The following is a 21,219-nucleotide window of genomic DNA, read 5'->3' on the forward strand; positions in this document are numbered from 1 at the left end:
CTCCTAATGTACAAACTGAATTAGAGATGGTGTGTTTGAGGGCAAAGAGATCACTACGATGCCTTCAGTGTTGAACTCATGAGGTTCTGTATGTCCAGTATCCAAAGAATTTCAAAAAGGAGTCCTTTACTGGCAACACAGACAAAGCTTGAAGGAACTAATCAAGAAAAAAAGTTCTCTCTACCCAGGCCTTCTTGTACAACCAAAAGACTGGGAGCTAGTGTTTATCTTTTCCCTTCAAGGCTCGGGGGTCAACAGGTTTACAGGTAAGGGCAGTCCTGATGGTAATCCCAATTGCATTTACACAAAACAGCAGAATTACCATATCCCTTCCTGCCTTCAATCTTGATGCCTGCTTCCCTTCCTTCCTTGCTAACAAATGTCCTTTGTAGCATTTTTTTTTTCCAGAATAGGGCATTTCACCTGCATTAAAAACCTGTTCAGGCAGAGATCCTTTCTCCTCAATGATATTTGTAATGGCATCTGGGAATTTGTCTGCTACCTATGTTGACAGAAGCTGCTTCTCCTGTTATCTTGACGTTTTAAAGCCAAACTACTTCTAAAATTATCAAACCATATTCTACTGGAACTGAATTCTCCAGCTTTAGAGCCTTCACCTGCCTTTTGCTTTAAGTTGTCATATAACAACTTTTGACTTTTCCCTAATCACATTAGGACCTATACGTATGTCTTTCTTAGAGCCATCCTGTGCTCAAATAAAAGCTGTACTTTCAATATGAGACAAAAAGGCGTTTCACAAAATGTGCAATGTTTCAGCACCTGCTGGTATAGCTGCAGTGACAGCTTCATGAATTTCCTTTTCTTTCTTTTTACAGTGGTCCCTACACCCGATTCATTTATCGTGAAATGACAGGCAATGCAACTGCAGACCTCAATCTACGGTACATATCAAGCAATTCAGCTTTTTCTTGTAATGTCATGACTTTTCTCTGCTTCTTGGGAGCACTTTCAGAATCATTAGCAGTCCCCTGGTGTTGCCTTAGGCTTACAAGTATTGCACTAAACACAATGAAAATGATTCGAGAACTGCAGGAAGTCACTTATTACTGTGATGCACCATTTACTGGAGAAACAAACTGCTCACTTGGAGATGATTAGCGTCACACAGCGTGTCGGGTAGATATTCACTCGAGTGCACCCTGACGGCAACAGGTGCATGCCTGCACGCTCAGTCATGCTAACTCTTTGGGACCCCAAGGACTATAGCCCTCCAGGCTCTTCTGTCCATGGGATTTTTCCAGGCAAGAATACTGGAGTGGGTTGCCATTTCCTCCTCCAGGGGATCTTCCCCACCTAGGGAATGAACCCACATCTCCTGCGTCTTCTGCGTTGCAGATGGATTCTTTACCTCAAAGCCACCTGGAAGTCCAACAGGTGGTGGCTACAAAATTATTACAGTAGTACAGAATGTACTAGTTAATTTATGCAGCTATAAATTAATATTGTCTCTTTAGGTTTGTTCCTACTACTCTCAACAGCATCATGTATGGTCTCTCCTTGTGTGTTTAACTGCTGATAAATTTTAACGTTTTATAATAGATTTATGTATATGTTATGGTTCAGTTCAGTTCAGTCACTCAGTCGTGTCCGACTCTTTGCGACACCATGATTGCAGCACGCCAGGCCTCCCTGTCCATCACCAACTCCCGGAGTTCACTCAGACTCACGTCCATCGAGTCAGTGACGCCATCCAGTCATCTCATCCTCGGTCGTCCCCTTCTCCTCCTGCCCCCAATCCCTCCCAGCATCAGGGTCTTTTCCAATGAGTCAACTCTTCGCATGAGGTGGCCAAAGTACTGGAGTTTCAGCTTTAGCATCATTCCTTCCAAAGAAATCCCAGGGCTGATCTCCTTCAGAATGGACTGGTTGGATCTCCTTGCAGTCCAAGGGACTCTCAGGAGTTTTCTCCAACACCACAGTTCAAAAGCATCAATTCTTCGGCGCTCAGCTTTCTTCATAGTCCAACTCTCACATCCATACATGACCACAGGAAAAACCATAGCCTTGACTAGACTGACCTTTGTTGGCAAAGTAATGTCTCTGCTTTTCAATATGCTATCTGCTGCTGCTGCTAAGTCGCTTCAGTCGTGTTCGACTCTGTGCGACCCCATAGACGGCAGCCCACCAGGCTCCCCCATCCCTGGGATCCTCCAGGCAAGAACACTGGAGTGGGTTGCCATTTCCTTCTCCAATGCATCAAAGTGAAAAGTGAAAGTGAAGTTGCTCATTCGTGTCCGACTCCTAGCAACCCCATGGACTGCAGCCTACCAGGCTCCTCCGTCCATGGGATTTGCCAGGCAAGAGTACTGGAGTGGGTTGCCATTGCCTTCTAGGTTGGTCATAACTTTTCTTCCAAGGAGTAAGCATCTTTTAATTTCATGGCTGCAGTCACCATCTGCAGTGATTTTGGAGCCCCCGCAAAAAGTCTAACACTGTTTCCCCATCCATTTGCCATGAAGTGATAGGACCACATGCCATGATCTTCATTTTCTGAATGTTGAGCTTTAAACCAACTTTTTCACTCTCCTCTTTCACTTTCATCAAGAGCCTTTTTAGTCCCTCTTCACTTTCTACCAAAAGGGTGGTATCATCTGCATATCTGAGGTTACTGATATTTCTCCCAGCAATCTTGATTCCAGCTTGTGCTTCTTCCACTCCTGCGTTTCTCATGATGTACTCTGCATAGAAGTTAAATAAGCAGGGTGACAATATACAGCCTTGACGGACTCCTTTTCCTACTTGGAACCAGTCGGTTGTTCCATGTCCAGTTCTAACTGTTGCTTCCTGACCTGCCTACAGATTTCTCAAGAGGCAGGTCAGGTGGTCTGGTATTCCCATATCTCTCAGAATTTACCACTGTTTATTGTGATCCACACAGTCAAAGGCTTTGGCATAAAGCAGAAATAGATGTTTTTCTGGAACTTTCTTGCTTTTTCCATGATCCAGAGGATGTTGGCAATTTGATCTTTGGTTCCTCTGCCTTGTCTAAAACCAGCTTGCACATCAGGAAGTTCACGGTTCACGTATTGCTGAAGCCTGGCTTAGAGAATTTTGAGCATTCCTTTACTAGCGTGTGAGATGAGTGCGATTGTGTGGTAGTTTGAGCATTCTTTGGCATTGCCTTTCTTTGGGATTGGAAAGAAAACTGACCTTTTCCAGTCCTGTGGCCACTGCTGAGTTTTCCAAATTTGCTGGCATACCGAGTGCAGCACTTTCACAGCATCATCTTTCAGGATGTTATAGTAGATGATAAACTAGTATCCAGATATATTTTACACATTCATGCATACTTTTTTCAACATTTGTAGGCTACATAGTTCATCTGGGAATTTTTTCAAACTGTCTCAAATCTCCAAAAAGTTTTCTAGTACATTTATTGAAAAATATCCTACACAGTTCAATCCTGTGTGATTCAAGGGTCAACTGTAATACAAATGCAATCTGTACGCCCTATCATGGCCTTGCCAGTATTTTGTTTCATAACTTTGTGATTACCTCAAAAGTCTTATTTTCTCACAAGATTATGAATGTCTCACGTGATGAACACCTTTCTGCGCATCTTCTCTGTCTGTAATGCGGCCCCATGCACACTGCAATTAAAGGCAATATATATGCTTTGCTACTGTTACAACAGCAAAGTCATTCGCTGCTCAAGGTCAGAAGCACTACTCCCAGTCTCAGGGAAACAGCCACCTTTTTCAATACTATAAGCTATCAAGCAATCCATAATTAAATGACAAAAGGAAGTATCTTTCATAACAGTAAAACTGGGATCATTATTAGACTTCATTCATCACTCTGCATTCTCAACTAGGCAGGAAGCTTTCTGCTTTATAAGAAATACACTATTGAAATATCATTGCCTATATTATACTTGAAAAACCAGAGGACACAGTCCTTTTATATTTGCTGTGCTGTTCTCCACTTACTGCTCATTCTTTAGAAGGTAATACTGGCAAGGGTAGAACAAAGGCAGAATCTTATCCAGGACATGGACCACTGTTCTCAAATGCCTCGATTGGACCAGAATTCCCAAGAGTGGGATGCCTTCTGCACAGAACTTCTCAATGCTATGGAAAAAGAAAAAAACAATGAGCACATAAGGTAGTCAGTTCATGAAATGATATTCTTTTAATGCATCATCAGCCTACAAGCTACCTGGATTATCTCAGGTCTCCAACACATTTATACATAGCCAAATTTCACACACAAATGCTAGAATCATAATCCTAGGAGGAAGCAGCTTGGGGTGGAGAAACATATGAGAGAGATTAAGAGGTACAAACTTCAAACTGCAAAATAAATGAGTTATGGGTATGAAATGTACAGTGTGGGAAATATAGTCAATAACTATATAACATATGGTACATGTGTTCAATGGTAACATATCATAACCAGACTTATCAGGTGATCAGTTATAAATGTATAGAAATACTGAATCACTATGCTGTATAATAGGAGCTAACACAGTGTTGCAGATAAATTATACTTCAAAAGCAAACAAACAAGCTCATAGAAAAAGAGATGATATTTGTGGTTACCAGAGGCCAAGGGTGACGAGGCAAGGGGTGGTCAGGGAAGGTGGAGAGAAAGGGAATTAGGTGAAGATGGTCAAAAGGTACAATTTTCCAGTTATCAAATAAATAATGTAATGTACAACATGATAAATGTAAGTAACATTGTTGTGTATTATACATAAAAGTTTTTAAGGGAGTAAACCCCAAGAGTCTTCATCACAAGAAAAAAAATATTTCTATTCTTTAATTTTATATCTATATGAGATGATGGATGTCCACTAAACTTGTGATAACTACTTCATGATGTGTGTAAGTCAAATCATTATGCTGATAGCCAGGACATGGAAGCAAATTAGATGTCCATCTACAGATGAATGGATAAAGAAGACGTGGTAAATACATACAATGAAATATTACACAACCATAAAAAGAAATGAATTTGAGCCAGTTGAACTGAGGTGGATAAACCTAAAGCCTGTCATACAGAGCGAAGTAAGTCAGAAAGAAGAAAACAAATATCATGCATTAATGCATATATAGAGAATCTAGAAAAACAGTAGGATAAAAAACTATTTGCAGGCAAGGAACAGAGATGCAGATGTACAGAATGGACCTGTGGACAGAGCAGGGGAAGGAGAGGGAGGGACAAACCGAGAAAGCAGTACTGACGTACATACAGTATCATGTGTGAAACAGAGAGCTAGTGGGAACCTGCTCTAAAACACAGGGAGCCCAGCCTGGTGCTCTGTGATGACCCAGAGGGGTGGGATGGTGGAAGGGGAGGGAGGCTCAGCAGGGAGCGAATAGATATATATAATTATGACTGATTTGTGCCATTGTACAACAGAAACCAACGTAACATTGTAAAGCAATGTTCCTCCAGTTAAAAAAATTTTGTAAATCGTTATGCTGTACACCTTAAACTTACAGACTGCTGTATGTAAATTATATCTCAATAAAACTAGAAGGAAAAAAACATAAAGAACTACCTATGAAGCAGAAGTTCTGGAGACACAAAGATACAAGACACTGCCCCTAGCACACCCCTACCATCAGGAAACAGAGCCCCTCGAGGAGGAGGGGGAAGTGATCGCGCATTAATATGGTGGGCACAGGGCAAGGGCACAGGTGCTGCGGCGCAGGATCTTCAACACTGGGCGCACTGATCACCGGCGGAAGGTGAGATCACCACTCTCCTCCTTAGCCCAGGGCGTCTTCTCTAATTAACACTCCTCCCCACAGCTTAGCTCCTCCATGATGGTATCCTGCTCTGGTGAGCTCTCCTTCTTTTACCTTTCTCTGCCCATACTCTTAAGAAGTTCTCAGTCTAAGCTGCACATTAAGATTCACCTGGAGAACTGGCCCCCAGTACAATGAGATCAGGATTCTCACTCTCTTCCCCATACTGGTAAACAGAATCACCAGAAAGGTGATTCTAAAGGGTGGTCAAGGTTAAGAACCAGTGCTCTACTTGTATCATCCAGCCTAGGATCAGGTCTTCCCCGGTGGCTCAGATGGTCAAGAATCCGCCTGCAATGCGGAAGACCTCAGTTCCATCCCTGGGTTGGGAAGATCCCCTGGAGAAGGGAAGGGCTACCCACTCTGATATTCGTGCCTAGAAAATTCCATGGACAGAGGAGCCAGGCGGGCTACAGTCCAATGTGTCATAAGGAACAGACACAACTGAGCGATTTTCACAGCCCATGATTATATTGTTCAGTACTGCCAATTGTTCTGTTATCTCTCCTACTTCATAGCATAGGCTGAACACTAACAGCTCATATGACAACTGGCATCCCACTGAATACACACTGAATGGGCAATAACATATTGAAATCAGATGCTAAAAAGGTGCTACAGTTAATTTAAAACACAAGAATCACAAAGTATGGGTAAAAGAGGTTTTAGTAGGAAAATGATCTTTAAAGAAAAGGATTTTTAACCAACTCAATATTCATGCCTTCAGTCACTTACTGTACCAGATTCAGTCTTCATCACTAGGGATTATTAAAAGACAAATATGGTTCCTGAGTCCTAACACCATAGAATATCTTCAGTAAAATTAAACAGACCCCTACATTACACTGTGATAAATACTATAATGGAAGAAACCGACACAGCTACGGGCTCATACAAAAGAAGCACTTGACTTGATCAGGCAATCCATCCCTTTGGTGGGCTTAGCCCTCCAGCTAGGAAGCCTGAGTTGGGCGCCATCACTTAAATAAAACTCAGTACAGGTGACCAACTATTTTTATTTGGTCATTATTCTGAGGAAGAGACTCTGTCTACTGCTGACATAAACATCCCAGTCTGGGTGACAGGTATAACTCTCTTCATAATGCACCCAGGTGATTTTCTGTCACAAATCCAACCTACATGAATTTGGGCAGCATTTACCCTTGATAAGCTATTAATTGAGGCTTATCATTTGACCCTGATTACCCCTAGACAGATTAGAATGAGGCCTCAGACCTTGGGATATGAAAAATGAAGTTGGGGGAAGCACTGACTACAAGGTTCAGCAACCCTAGAAGTTCAACCCAAGCACTGTACCTGTGGCCCACAGCTGTCATAGCTAAGGCCAGATAACAGCCAATGGGCATGCCCGCCTTCACAGCCTTCAAGAGAGGATGAAACGTGGGTGATTCTGTCATTTCTGGCACACTGCTGGAGAAGGGAACAGCTGCACAATTCTGCTGTATTCCATAATCATTTTTGTGCAGTTTTAACCTCAAAATCAAGTTCCAGGCCCACTGGTTAAATGAGGTCTCAGGTGTCTCTCCATATCGAACGATACTGGCCAAATATGAAACCTAAAACAATTATTTATTTTAAACCACATTATTCACATAACCATTAAATTAGTAAGCTCACCCATCCATCTCTCTTTGTGATCAATAATGCCCTCAGAAGAAAAGACACAATGCTTACTGATACTCAGTGTTTATAGCACTAAATTAAAGCATTTCTCACTCACAACTGAACACGTCTTCTGCTTATTTGCTAGTCACTTTGTGAACCTGATCAGGGTCAGCTCAAGCAAGAGTAATAATATGAAAGTTGGTATGCAACGAATGGTGTGCTAGTAAATAAATTCAACAACAAGCTGGAGTTTAGGGGCTCATTTATAGGGTCTGCCAACTCTGGTAGTTGAAAAGAAAACACATTCCCAGCATGGTCAACTTCAAGCACCACAGATTGAACAGTCAGGCTTCAGAGTTCTCAAAAATGTAATAATCAGTTCTCCCAAGCCAGTACAAGCCAGCACCAGCCCACCACTGTAGACCAACTCAAATTCCACAATATTAATATGGTCATATATAGACTACTTCTTAAAGAAGAATCTTTCTTCACCCATAGAACTCAATTTCGATATCTGAAATTGCCAGAAATGTTCTTAGGAAACCTAAGAGTAAATACTGTAATTTTAACCACCCAAGTCATTTATAATAAAGACTTATGTCCTCAATACAGAAAAGAAGGAAGTACCTGCTTCATACTTTCAGAAAGAAGCCCAGCATATGGTTTCTGTGCAAGGTACTTCTGGTATGCTTCAAGAATCATTAAAGCGATTTCAGCATGGACTGCTTGATCCAAATGAAGAGACACCTTTTAAAGAGAAAAATAATCACAAACATGTCATCTTGATTTTTTTTGTTGTTATACCTTTGAACTGAAAGATCAGTCAGGATAAAAAAAGAAATCCTGGATGCAGAAGCTAAATCTTCCAAAGCTCGCATTCCTAAATAATGAAATTATAAAATGGCAATAGCAAAAAAATTTTTAATCTTTAAAGAACCACTATACTGCACCAGTTATGTGTGAATCTGAGTCATTACCAACTCCAGTTATAAAAGGTATCTTTGAATGCAACTCCCAATCCCCGTTCTAAAATCTCGATAAATACTTTAGGTTACAAGTTTAAAGGCATTGTTAAGAATCAGGAAGATGTTTAATTATTATTAACAAAATAAGAAGGTAATAATTTAAGTCTGTATTCCCTTTTCTTCTGTCATCAGTGAAAATATTAAACATACTCAACAACACAGGTAAAATACTCCTTCAGGAGCTTGAAGTTGCCCACCAATTCTCCCACCCAATCTTCCTTTGCATCTGATATAACACATTCCTTAATCCTCTCAGAGAAGAGGACTTTCCAAACACCAAGAAAAGAGCAAGCAGACACTCATGAGGACTGGACTCTGCATGCAGCTCTCTGGGAGAGGAAGGTGGGGGCTTCTGTTTACAAGTCAGAGAAGGTGAAGGTGGAAAAGAGTCTCCTGCAGCTCTCACCGACCAGCACTTGAGAGAAGACCCAGCTGAGTCCATGAGCAGACCAGATGGTTAGGGACACGCTGGGGAGAAAGCTCCCTGGCTTCAGGTTCCTCATCTGTACAAAAGGGGTCATGTTCACACCACCACACAAGATGACTGCAAGGACGAGACGACTTGCTCAGAACAAAAGCTGGCAGACGGGGCTGAGTTCCCTTTCCCTTCCCTTTAAAATATTTAAATATTTTGATCAAGGAGCTCACTAACAAGGCCTGGGTAAAAAGGGAGGAAGATTTTGAAAGAATTCCTTGACATGACATCTTTGGAGACATGACAGGTAGCAAACTCTTGATAATAATAACTGCCACCACTAAGACCCTGGCATGTGCCAAGAACATGTTTCATGTGTCCCAGCTTGCTGAAACCTTACAGCAACCTTCTGAGCTAAGCCTGTCAGTGTGATGTTTACAGAGGAGCAACTGAGGCCCAGGGAGTTCAGGAAGCTTGCTCACGGTCACACAAACAGGAGGTAGCAGAGCTGGGATCAGAAGTCAGGCAGGCTGGCTCAGAGCTCAGGCTCTTAACCAGCGCACAGTGTTCTGGAAGACAAGTCGGGCAGTGATACACAATACAAAATTAAGAGGAAGGAAGACCAGAGGCAGGAGAGGCAATTAGGAGTAACTGCAGTAAACAGCCAGAAATACAACAACAGAAACAAATGATCCAAGGAATAAAGGAAGTACTTTCAGTGTGGAGCAATTTATCTTCACTTATAGGATGCTCACTCTGCAAAACAGAACTCAATTAGAAGAGATCCTAAATTCTAAAACAGCGAAGAAAATCTGCAGGTCTTGCAAATGACATTTTAAAACGTTAACGGCTGAGAAAATCTTTCTTTAAAACTGATGTGTGTGGACAGTCTTTAGGGAAGGTTTTTAGCACATACCTGTTCACCAAATCCCCAATTCAGGCCTTCTAGAATAACACAGGCCAATTTATTCTTCACCGATGTCAGGTTATAGTTCAATAACCAATCCCGAATCACAGCTATCTCAGAGGCAGAAGGTCGCCAAAGATACAAAGGTAGTTCTTTAAACAAGTATAAAGAAACCTTATTTAAAAGAAAAATTATAATAATTAAAATCAAATTTTAAAGACAATCCTATATTACTACAATACTACATTTTTAAAGTGCTTACAAAAAGTTTTCTCCAAAAGGAAGTGGGGTTTTGTTTTGTAGACAATGAAATGAACAACCAGATCAAATGAATATAAATACTAATGATACACCAAAAGCACATTTTACAATCCTCTGTAAAGGTCAAGCTGTTTTTCCTATGTAACTGGTGAAAAGAGAAGGTGAAAGTCACTCAGTCATGTTCAACTCTTTGCCAGACCAGAATACTGGAGTTGGTGGCCAGCCGTTCCCTTCTCCAGGGGATCTTCCCAACCCAAGGATCAGACCCAGGTCTCCCACATTGCAGGCAGATTCTTTACCAGTTGAGACACCAGAGAAGTCCCTGTAAAATGGTATACTTCCATTTTTAAAAAATCACTACAGTAAGATTCTAATTTAAAGTCATGATAAATCAGCAGAAAGGCATTCATTTTACAAAAAAACTTAGCACTTCAAATAATTATTTCTCCTGTGGCATTTAAAAAATTATTTCTATTACCTTTAAAGCATTCCAGAAAGTAGATACAAGAAATGGATAGGGGTAAAGATAAGACAAGATCAACCAAGAGCTGATATTTATTAAAACTGGATGGCACAGAAATTTATTATACTCTTCTCTACTCTTTATATACTTGAAAAATTCTGTACAGATATCCTTAGCACCACTTGTCAATAACAAATCCATGAGCAAAGTAAGATACAACTGGGTTCACTTAATACAGTCTGCTTTAAGTAAGAATGATCAGAAGAGCAGTTAATTTTATAATGTCTAGAACAGTGCTGTCCAAAGGAAATCTAAAGCAAGCCATAAATGTATTTTAATTTTTCTAACAGCCATTTTTAAAAGTCAAAAGAAGCAAGCAAAATTAATTCTAACAACATATTTCATTTAATCTAATATATCCAAAACAGTATTCCCACATCATTACAAAAGATTACTGAGATATGTTATTCTTCCATTCATATTAAGTTTTAGAAACTCGGGGAGTATCTTACACTCACAGCACATCATAATTTGGATGAGACATATTTCAAGGGCTCTATAGTCACGTAGGCTTAGTGGTTACTCTATTGAACAACTCAGCTCAGAACACAGATCCTACATTTTTCAGGTTCCTGCACTGCTCCATATTGGAGGCAAAACAAAATGTGAAAGACTAGAAGGAATGAATTTGAAAGACTTTTTCTTTCCTTTGCATGTGCAGTGTGTGTGTGTGTACTTAGCTAAATTTTCATAAGGATTTGTAATAAAGATCTTGAACAACTGAATAAAACAGTAACCTAAGCAATCTAATACATACAAAATTTCTTCTTTAGCCTGTGAGCATCTGACAAAAAGAACAAAATAATGGTACTAGAACAATGAGTATAGCAACAAGATCTGTCCAGTCACACAAAATAACAGTGTAACATATATCCACCCATCAAGAATGAAAGTGAATTAACCAAGAAAGACCTCATAGACATTACTACTACTACTACTACTACTACTACTACTACTACTACTACTACTACTACTACTAAGTCTCTTCAGTCGTGTCCGACTCTGTGCGACCCCATAGACAGCAGCCCACCAGGCTCCCCTGTCCCTGGGATTCTCCAGGCAAGAACACTGAAGTGGGTTGCTATTTCCTTCTCCAATGCATGAAAGTAAAAAGTGAAAGTGAAGTCGCTCAGTTGTGTCCAACTGTTAGCGACCCCATGGACTGCAGCCTACCAGGCCCCTCCATCCATGGGATTTTCCAGGCAAGAGTACTGGAGTGGGGTGCCATTGAAAAGGGATTGTTACAAAAACTCTATGGCCAGTAAATTCAACTGGTTAGAAATAGGAAAATCCCTTTAAAAATATAAATTACCAAAACTGACTCAGGAAAAAAAAACTATTTGCTTAAAATTTTCAATTTGTTATCAAAACATATCCCACAAAGAAAACCCAAGACCCAGATAACTTTGCTGGTAAATGCTATCAAACATTCCAGGAAGAATCCTAGCAATCTTACGAAAATTCTTTCAAATAATAGAAGAGAAGGAAATGCTTTCCAACTCGTGTTACAAGGCCAACATGACCCTAAAACAAAAATCTAACAAAATAAAATTATAGATCAATATTTGCCATGAATCCACAGTAAACAATAGCAAACTGAACCTAGTAACACGTAAAAAGAGTAATATACTAGGATCGAGTGGGTTTTATTTTAGGAAACAATGATGGTTCAATATTTGAAAATCAATGTAATTCATCATTTTAACAGAAAAAAGGATAAAAATCACAGGAGCATCTCAGTGAATGAAGAAAAAACAACTAAATACCCATGCATGAAAAAAGAAATTTCAGCAAACTACAAATATAAATTTCTCAGTCTACCACAGAGTATATATGAAAAGCCTGCAGCTAGCATGATACTTCATGGGGAACTTTGGAACCTTCTCTGTTATGATAAGGAACACGGTAAGGCCACTTTTACTACCTCTATTTCATACTGGAATGAATGAAAGATCTAGTTCATTCAATAAAGCAAAAAAAAAGAAATGATTAAACAGGAAGAATCCCAGTAAGAATTCCCAACAAAACAGAATTTAAAGAATGCATTTTAAAATATATTTATGCTTTCACTGAAAGTCAAGAGATCACTAATTTTACCTGAAGAGGATATTAGGAAGATGATTTCACTAACAAAAGCAGAATGTTTCAAATCATTAAAAAAGACCAATAGGAAAATATTTATCAATTTTCAGGCTGTCACCAAGTTATCTGAATTCTGTACTTTGAGATGTCCCCAGGGGCTTGGCCCTTATCAACAACTATTCGTAACCCAGGGTGATTTCCACACATCTATAGCACAAATGACTTTTCCTCTCCTGCTGGGCCTCTAGAACAAAGTTACGTTCAGACACACCCCAACTGTGCCAGTGAAAGTTTAGGTCCACAGTTCGTTCCCAGACTCTGAAGCTCGAAGCTGATTTCAGCCTAGTCCAAGGTCACAGCAAAAATATTCAAAGCCATCATATGCATCTGAAAGCAAGGGGGCTTAAACAAGTTCCTCCAAAAATGTCAGTGAGTTTTTAATGAACATAAAGGAACCACATGTATAAAGAGAGTGGGGGGCATCTTTTATAAGATGTGCTCTAAAGAACATTATGGTTCTAATTTGCACACTTACAGCTAAGCATATTTCTGAGCACAATTATTACTGAAAGTATTATGGGCCCAATTAAAAATGTTGCTACTGCTACTGCTGCTAAGTCACTTCAGTCGTGTCCGACTCTGTGCGACCCCATAGATAGCAGCCCACCAGGCTCTGCCATCCTTGGGATTCTCCAGGCAGGAACACTGGAGTGGGTTGCCATTTCCTTCTCTAATGCATCAGAGTGAAAAGTGAAAGTGAAGTTGCTCAGTCGTGTCCGACTCCTAGCAACCCCATGGATTGTAGCCTACCAGGCTCCTCCGTCCATGGGATTTTCCAGGCAAGAGTACTGGAGTGGGATGCCATTGCCTTCTCCGATTAAAAATGTTAGGTGTGGCCAAACCCAGGGGAAAAAAAAAAACGTGTCAGATAAAGGTTATGAACTCAATCAAACTGACACACTCACATGACCCACTGTAGATTTTCTTGGAAGACATTCCATTAGATGACCACTCAAAAAGGAGCAACCAAAAACTTGCTCTTTGCAAACTCAAAGAAACAGAAAGTAGAATGCTGGCTGCCAGGAGCTGAGAAGGGACGAGGAGATAGTGTTTAATGGGTACAGAATGTGTTTCACAAGATGAAAGAGTTCTGTGGATGGATGGTGGTGATGGTAGGTAGCAAAACAACGTCATGTATTTAATATCACTAAACTTAAAAATGGTTAATATCATGTTTTATGTTGTGTATAATTTGGTGGTGGTGGTGGTTTAGTCACCAAGTAGTGTCTGACTCTGTGTGACCCCATGGACTGTAGCCCCCCAGCTTCCTCTGTCCAATTTCCAAAGCAAGAATACTGGAGGGGGTTGCCATTTCCTTCTCCAGGGGACCTTCCTGTCCCAGGGATCAAACCCACATCTCCTGCATTGTAGGTGGATTCTTTACCGCTGAGCCACCAGGGAAGCTGTGTATAATTTACCATAATTAAATCTCTCTTAATGTAAAAAAAAAAAGTAACATATACTATTCCAAGTAAAGAATGATATAGCCTTAACAATCTGTCATTAAATTTGCTCACTCATGAGTGTGATGAAGTACAATAGTTATCCATCATCTATCCTGCAGGAATGATGCAACGACTATAAGGTAAAGGCCCTTGCAAATATAAGCCCAGAGAGAAACACTCTAACTTTAAACATTCCTCCTAAAGTTACCACACATGACTACCTGCCATTAGAGAAATTCACTCATTACAGCCTTAATATACTTGATGAAGAAAATCTTAAGTATATATTTTTGAAAATGATACACTCTTAACAATAGAATACTACTTAGTCATATTAATATTTTAATAACTACTTAGTCATTAAAAGGGATGGACTACTGACATATGCTACAACATGGATGGGCCTGGAAAACATTATGCTAAGTGAGAGAAGCCAGTCACAAATGATCAGATATTCCGTAATTCCATTTATATAAAATGTCCAGAATAGGTAAATCTATAGAGACAGGTTTCTCAGCTCAGTGGTAAAGAATCCACCTGCCAATGCAGGAGATATGGGTTTGATCCCTGGCTCGGGAAGATCCCTGGCTCGGGAAGATCCCTGGAGAAGGAAATGGCAACCTACTCTAGTATTCTCACCTGGGAAATCCCGGGGACAGAGGAGCCTAGTGGGCTGCAGTCCATAGGGGTCACAAAAGGTCAGACATGACTTAGTGACTAAACAACAAAAACAGAAAACAGGTTGTGGTCACTCAGGGCTGAAGGGGATGGAAGTCTGACAGCTAACTGGTATGTGGTTTTGTTCTGAGGTGATGAAAATGTTCTAAAATTGACTGGTGATATGTATACCTATCTGTGAATATACTAAGAACCACTGACTTGTACACTTTAAATAGATGAATTATACTATATGTGAATTATATTGCAATAAAACTTTTTAAAAACTACATAAAGATTACAAAAGGGATTGTGACAAATGACAGAACTAGATGATATACATCTTGCTCAACTTAAACTTTTACTTTTGTTTTTGATTGATTTAAAGCAGGTCTTCTTTCTTAAGAGTTGTTTCCACCAAGAAAAAAAAATAAGAATTATGAAGGTAAAGCAAAAGTATGAAATAAAAACTATGGATTACTGTTAGGCTCTAATTAAAAGCCTGTGGATTTCCCTAGGGGTCCAGTGGTTAAGAATCCATCTGCCAATGCAGGGGACATGGGTTTGAGCCCTGGTCCAGGAAGATTTCACATGCCACAGGGCAACCAAGCCCATGTGCCACCACCACGAGCCAGCACTCCAGGCACCGTCATAGCGAGGAGCCCACGGACCACAGCTAGGGAGCAGCCCCCGCTTACCACAGCTCGAGAAAGCCCGCACGCAGCAATGGAGACCCAGTGCAGCCAAAACTAAGTCAGAAAGAAAATAGTAAAGAAAAACCTCTTTGAAGGAGGTGGGAAGTCACTTTGCAGAGATTAAGAGAAACAATCCAGTTTTTTATAAGCAGCAGCTATGCCCAAGCAGGCACAGAGCCTGTGACTCAGTCAATGCTCTCTTTACTCTCTTGTACCCACGACTCAGCCATCCCAACAACTATTTTTGTATCCCAGTAACTTTTTTCCCACTGCTCCAATACTACTCCAGGGTTCAAAATCAACAACAACAACAAAAGGAGAAACCAACAAAATCACTGCTCTTACCATTCCAACCTGGTCAATGGTGTCTTGAACTCTATCCAGAAGGACAGAAATTATCTCAGGATGAACAGCTGTGATGGCCCCTAAAAGCTCTCGACCAACCTTTGAAAAAGTTTCTCGGGTGGACAGGGTGACATAAGACACCTAGCGGGAACATGGAGAGATGGCATTTTTAAAACCAAGCATCAATTAAAAAAAAAAAAAAAAACTTTTCATACTTTATTTAGAATGTTTTCAAGTAAAGTATCAGAAAAAATCTCAGATTGAGGCTTGGTTCACACCGTGATCAAAAGGATGCCAAAAGTTCAGAGAGCAGAGTGTCTACCCTGAGTCTGGAAGGTGGCAGGAGGGACTGGAGAAGAAAGACAACCTACAATGCTAACAGTGACTTCTAGTGCTGGATTCAGAAAGAAACACCAGTGTCTTCAGAGCAACTAAATAGTCCCTTCACAGTAAAACTTTCCTAAATTTGAGGAAACCAATAAAATTATGAAAATCAGAATGCATTTCCTGGAGATATCTATTCTCTCAAAAAAAAAAAAGAGAGAGAGAGAGATCCTCTATCAGAAGAGCTCCTAATGCATCAAGGTTTACACTTCCCTGGCAGGCCAGTGGTTACGACTCTCTGCTTGTATTGCAGGGGGTGCAGGTTGATCCCTGGGAACTAAGATCCCACATGCCATGCAGCACAGCCAAAAAATAATAATAATAATCAATATTTACCAACTCTTCTTAAACAATGGGTTCAAAATTACAAGACACAACCCATTCATGCCAATGGCCAGCAGTTTGGGTGTTGCTGTTGCTGTTTTTTAACACAATGGGACAGAACAGAAAAGTAAGAAAGTAGAATAAAATAGAATAGGAAAATGTGAGAATGCATAACTACCGATTCAATTTTATACCTGTGTACACACATACACAACACACACAGGATCAGAATGCAGTTTTTACTGTGAGAACTGGTCAGAACATTTGAGCCATCATTCAAGAGCATAAATAATACTTTAGTAATGTTATCTTGAGAATGCCATTTGATATATATGAAAATATACATTCTCCCCTCAGTTTTTGCAGATTATAAAGATAGTGTGGAATTTCAGATCTATCTAGGCCTTAATCGCATGCAGGGCTACTTACAAAGTACAACAATGGGAACAGCTTATTAGGATATTTGATTCTGGAAAAGAACTTTAGATTACCCAGTCTGTCATTCTCAAACTGTAGTATTGAGGGGGATGATAATAAATCTTCAGACATAATTTTCACTTATATTGGAAGAAATGTTTTATGAAGGAAACAGATAAACGACAGCCTACGGTGAAAATGTACATTATATACACACACACACACACACACACACACAAAACTCCAAAGAATATTTTGGTAACCACTTGAGTTATGTCCCTCAACACAAGGGGTCTAAAGTTCATTCTCTTCCACCCTTAAGGGTGGCTGGGTGAAAAAGTAAAGAAAGCAAGGATCTCATCTCATCCTGTCATTTCACAGATAAAGAAACTGAAGCCCAGAGTGATACGGTATCTTCTCTGATGTGAGATGGGCAACGAGGAGCAGAGTTAAAACAAAGCCAGATGATCTAACTCTGGGTTCAGTATTATTTCCACCATCTCATCTAAGTAGTGGGGGGAAGCCAGGTTTCCATGTTCCTGGCAGGCTCAGAGGAGTGGAAATGAGGAAGGCGGGGCAGACGGACAGAGAGTATAAAAACTACAAATGTCAGACTGTCTATTCTTTACCAAAACTCACACATCAAATGAAAAGAGATAGCATGGAGAAATGGGACGGGTATGATTCATGTTTTCAGTACTACTTACAGACCATCTTCTTCCACAAGTGCAGACAAAATGAGGCTGTCACATTTTTTTAAAGCGACCTCAAAGGAATCAATGGATGGGCAAACCAAAAGCAAATGTTTTTAGCTCATTTCTAAAACTTAATATTCTAACCTCATATATCTCCAGAACAATAATTTTTATGAAGTCTTCATCCACATTGGTTCTTCTGGCCTGAGCCATCTGAGCAAAAGTAGTTAGAAGGCAAATCTCTTCCGAGCTATTCATGGAAGAAAGACACTTCTCAAAGTTCACAAAATGTTCAGGGTCTGCAAGTCCAAGAATATTAAAGTGGGGAGAGAATAAACATATGTCACTTTAGTTACTCTTTCAGAGATAAATAAGATATAAAACTAAAAGATATTAAGAAATATTTAAAGATAGAAAACATCTTTGTTCCAGAATGGATTTCTACAGCCATTAGGAAGAAGGCTGGGCCAGCTGAAATTCCAACTCTAAATATAATGTTGGCTTAGGCAACATTTAAGAAGTCTCCGTTTCCTAATCTGTCTCTAAAGGTTATTTAAGATCAGATGTTATGTGACTGGTCAAGAGCTTTATCAACTGCAAAGCCCTGCTACTGTCACTGAGCAAGACATCCTCAGCAATACACCTGAAGCTACCTGGTAAGTATCAGCCAAATGAAGGACAACTCTATTAACGAAAACTGATAAGACTAGCAAACTATTCAGTCCCAACATGGCATTTCACACAACAGACATTTGCTTATAAATGAAAATTTGGGGCAAGAAATTAGCTATAATCATGACTGAAATACTGATGAATAGGATTAACAATACCTATATTTTTGCCTATTCCTCAGAGAATGCTCTGTAAGCAATATTACATTTTGTCACTAGAGGGCAGTCTTGATAAACAGTATTGCCACATTTGACAGACAACTAAAGGCTTCAAAGGCAAAACTCAGTAGAGGGAAGAAAATACTCTTTAAAAAATATACACCCTGTGGAACTCTTCACAGTAAGAAAGCAACAAGCCAATAATTCCTTTCATATGTTTACACATTTGAGAAATCATACATAGTTCATCAAATTTCCAGTATTATCAAAATATCCATAGGGTACTAACAACTCAATTTTCATTTCCTATCCCCAAACTGGGTTCATTATAGAATTTACTCTTCAGAGCATTTGAAGAATAATGAAAATTAGAATCATCATTCTAATAAGTCAAAATAACAAAACAAAATTAAATTTCAAAATGATTACACATGAGTACACCGAGTTAAACATCTCCTACTCCTAAAAACAGAAAGAATAAAGCCATGAAGAGAAGAGGCACATGAGACAGAGAGGCGGATGCTGGCACGGCTGTACCTTGGAGGTGTTTCTTGCACTCGGTAGGCAGGAGGGCAGTACTGAGCTTGTCCAGATTCCCGCTTTCCACCTGATGCATGAGGTAGAAGAGCTTCCAGAGCATCTGGACAGACAGTGTCCCGAAGGGCATTTCTGACATAAACAGCCAAATGCCAAGTCTGCATGTATTAAGAAAAGCAGGAATAACTTCATGTATCAGTTAACTTCACCATATTGAGAAAGGAGGCAAAAAAAAATCTCAAATCTTTAAAGCACACTACAGCAATTTTTCTAGCATGCTTCAGTCATAAACACCTTGAGCATGTTTAACAGCAAATACAAAGCACCTACTCTGCCCAGCACAGTTCTCATCACCACATCATCTATTTATCAGCACATTCCTCCTCACGAAAACCAAGGCAAGCACTATTACCGATATAGCCCCAGTTTACACATCAGGCTACTAGAACCAAAGGCTAATTAGAGGCAGAGCTGAGTTTTAAACCAAAGATCCTTTTAAGACCTGGGCAACAGAAAGACTGCTGAGATTGGACGTATATGTCTGAGCATCCACCAAGGTACATGTGTGCACACCAAGACCTGTGCAGTTGGCAGAGGCGGGGGGAGGGCCAAAAGCTCTCCCCAACTCCTTACTCAAAACAGAATGAAGTTCAAACTCCTGAGTTCCAAATTCAAAGCCTTCCAAAATAGCTCAGACCCATCTTCCCAACCAGAGCCCTCTCTGTATTATCATCAGACCATTTTTGGACAAGGGGCTTTCCTGATGGCTCAGCAGTAAAGAATCTACCTGCAATGCACAAGACGCACAGGAGACCCAGGTTCAATCCCTGGATCGGGAAGATCCCCCTGGAGAAGGAAACGACAACCCACTCCAGTATTCTTATCTGGAAAATCCCATGGACAGAGGGGCCTGGCGAGCTATGGTCCATGGGGTCACAAGAGAGTCAGACACAACTTAGCAACTAAACATCAACAAATTCCTGAACAAGCCCAAAGAGAACTCCCCAACTACAAAGCGCCATCCCTCCATTTGTGAGGCTTTCCCTAATGCCCCCTCAGCACCACTATGAAATTCTAACCATACCTGACTGTGGCATGATCATACCCTCTATCAGTGTTTCTCACACCACTGTGGGCAGAAAAATCACCTGAGACTTTGTGGAAAAGGCAAACTCCCAAGGTCCACCTAAGAGATTCTGTGTCTGCAGGTCACAGCTGGGGCCCAAGAATTTGAACCTTTATTTTACAGTCACCCCAGACGATTCAAGACTCAGCTGGTCCTTAAATTACACAGTGCCATTGAGGTACACATACCAGCATGCAGCAATTTGACAGCAGAAACCAAGTCTAGGGGAGGGAGGTGGGAGGGGGGTTCATGTTTGGGGAAAAAAAAAAAAAAAGAAACCAAGTCTACTTAAACTAGTATTTCAAAAACAACACTCAATAAATGCTTATAAATATTTTGTTACATGAATTTTATCTCAAAAAATCTAAAAAAGAAAAATGGGGAGGCACTCGAAACTGTTGCTTTGGGGCAAAACTATAATTTAATCAATTATAAATAATGTTTATTAAGAAAAACAGAAATTAAATAGTGCATGTTTAACTCACGTCTGTGGCTCACCAGGCCACTAGCGGTCCAAACCACAACTGACCTCAACTTTGAAAAACAACAGCTAGACTTCTCTGAGTTCAAGTGGATCAGGCTTCTGTCTTATTAAATAATTATCCCAACACCTCACATTGGACTGAATGTTCTTATATAAAGGGTCACCCAACAATGAGGCCTTAAAAGTAATGTCATAGACAATAAATATTCCCAGCTACAAAATTCCTATAGAGCAGACATGAAGTAAGTGTGGTTTAGGTTTCTGTAGCCTATTTTTCAGTTTGGGTTTGTCTCTTTTTTTTTAGGTTGAGGGACGCTACGGTCAGAAATTTCCACAAGAGTGTCAAAGAAATTTAAATTTCACAGCTTTAAATACCTGATTCTCATATGATGTGTTCTGAAATAAATTATACTCAAGAACAACAGCTCTCAGCATTTTCAAATTTAAAGCAACTACCTATGTGAATTACATAAGCAATATTACAAGGGGGTTCACAAGCTCAGTGCTTAAGACCTCATAAGGAACTACAGTTTTTCTTCTAGAAAAGCTTTGCCTCTCAGCTAAACAAACCCAAGATCAGGTGACAGGAAATCAGACATGGAAG

The 21,219-nt window shown here is 40.1% G+C and overlaps 1 protein-coding gene across 2 annotated transcripts in view; it reads right to left on the bottom strand.

The window, feature by feature from the left end:
- The window catches only part of EPG5 (ectopic P-granules 5 autophagy tethering factor), a 129,507-nt gene that overhangs the window by 82,628 nt on the left and 25,660 nt on the right, over positions 1-21,219 (bottom strand). For both annotated transcript variants that reach the window (XM_042239531.2, XM_004020656.6), the window contains exons 11-17: positions 19,006-19,163; positions 17,783-17,937; positions 15,819-15,959; positions 9,760-9,924; positions 8,031-8,150; positions 7,095-7,354; positions 3,951-4,091 (exon numbers count right to left, since the gene is read on the bottom strand). In XM_042239531.2, coding sequence (XP_042095465.1) covers positions 3,951-4,091; positions 7,095-7,354; positions 8,031-8,150; positions 9,760-9,924; positions 15,819-15,959; positions 17,783-17,937; positions 19,006-19,163 — 1,140 coding nt within the window. The remainder of the gene's footprint in view (positions 1-3,950; positions 4,092-7,094; positions 7,355-8,030; positions 8,151-9,759; positions 9,925-15,818; positions 15,960-17,782; positions 17,938-19,005; positions 19,164-21,219) is intronic.

The sequence above is a fragment of the Ovis aries genome, chromosome 23 (assembly GCF_016772045.2).
Source record: "Ovis aries strain OAR_USU_Benz2616 breed Rambouillet chromosome 23, ARS-UI_Ramb_v3.0, whole genome shotgun sequence".
NCBI classification, from domain to species: domain Eukaryota; kingdom Metazoa; phylum Chordata; class Mammalia; order Artiodactyla; family Bovidae; genus Ovis; species Ovis aries.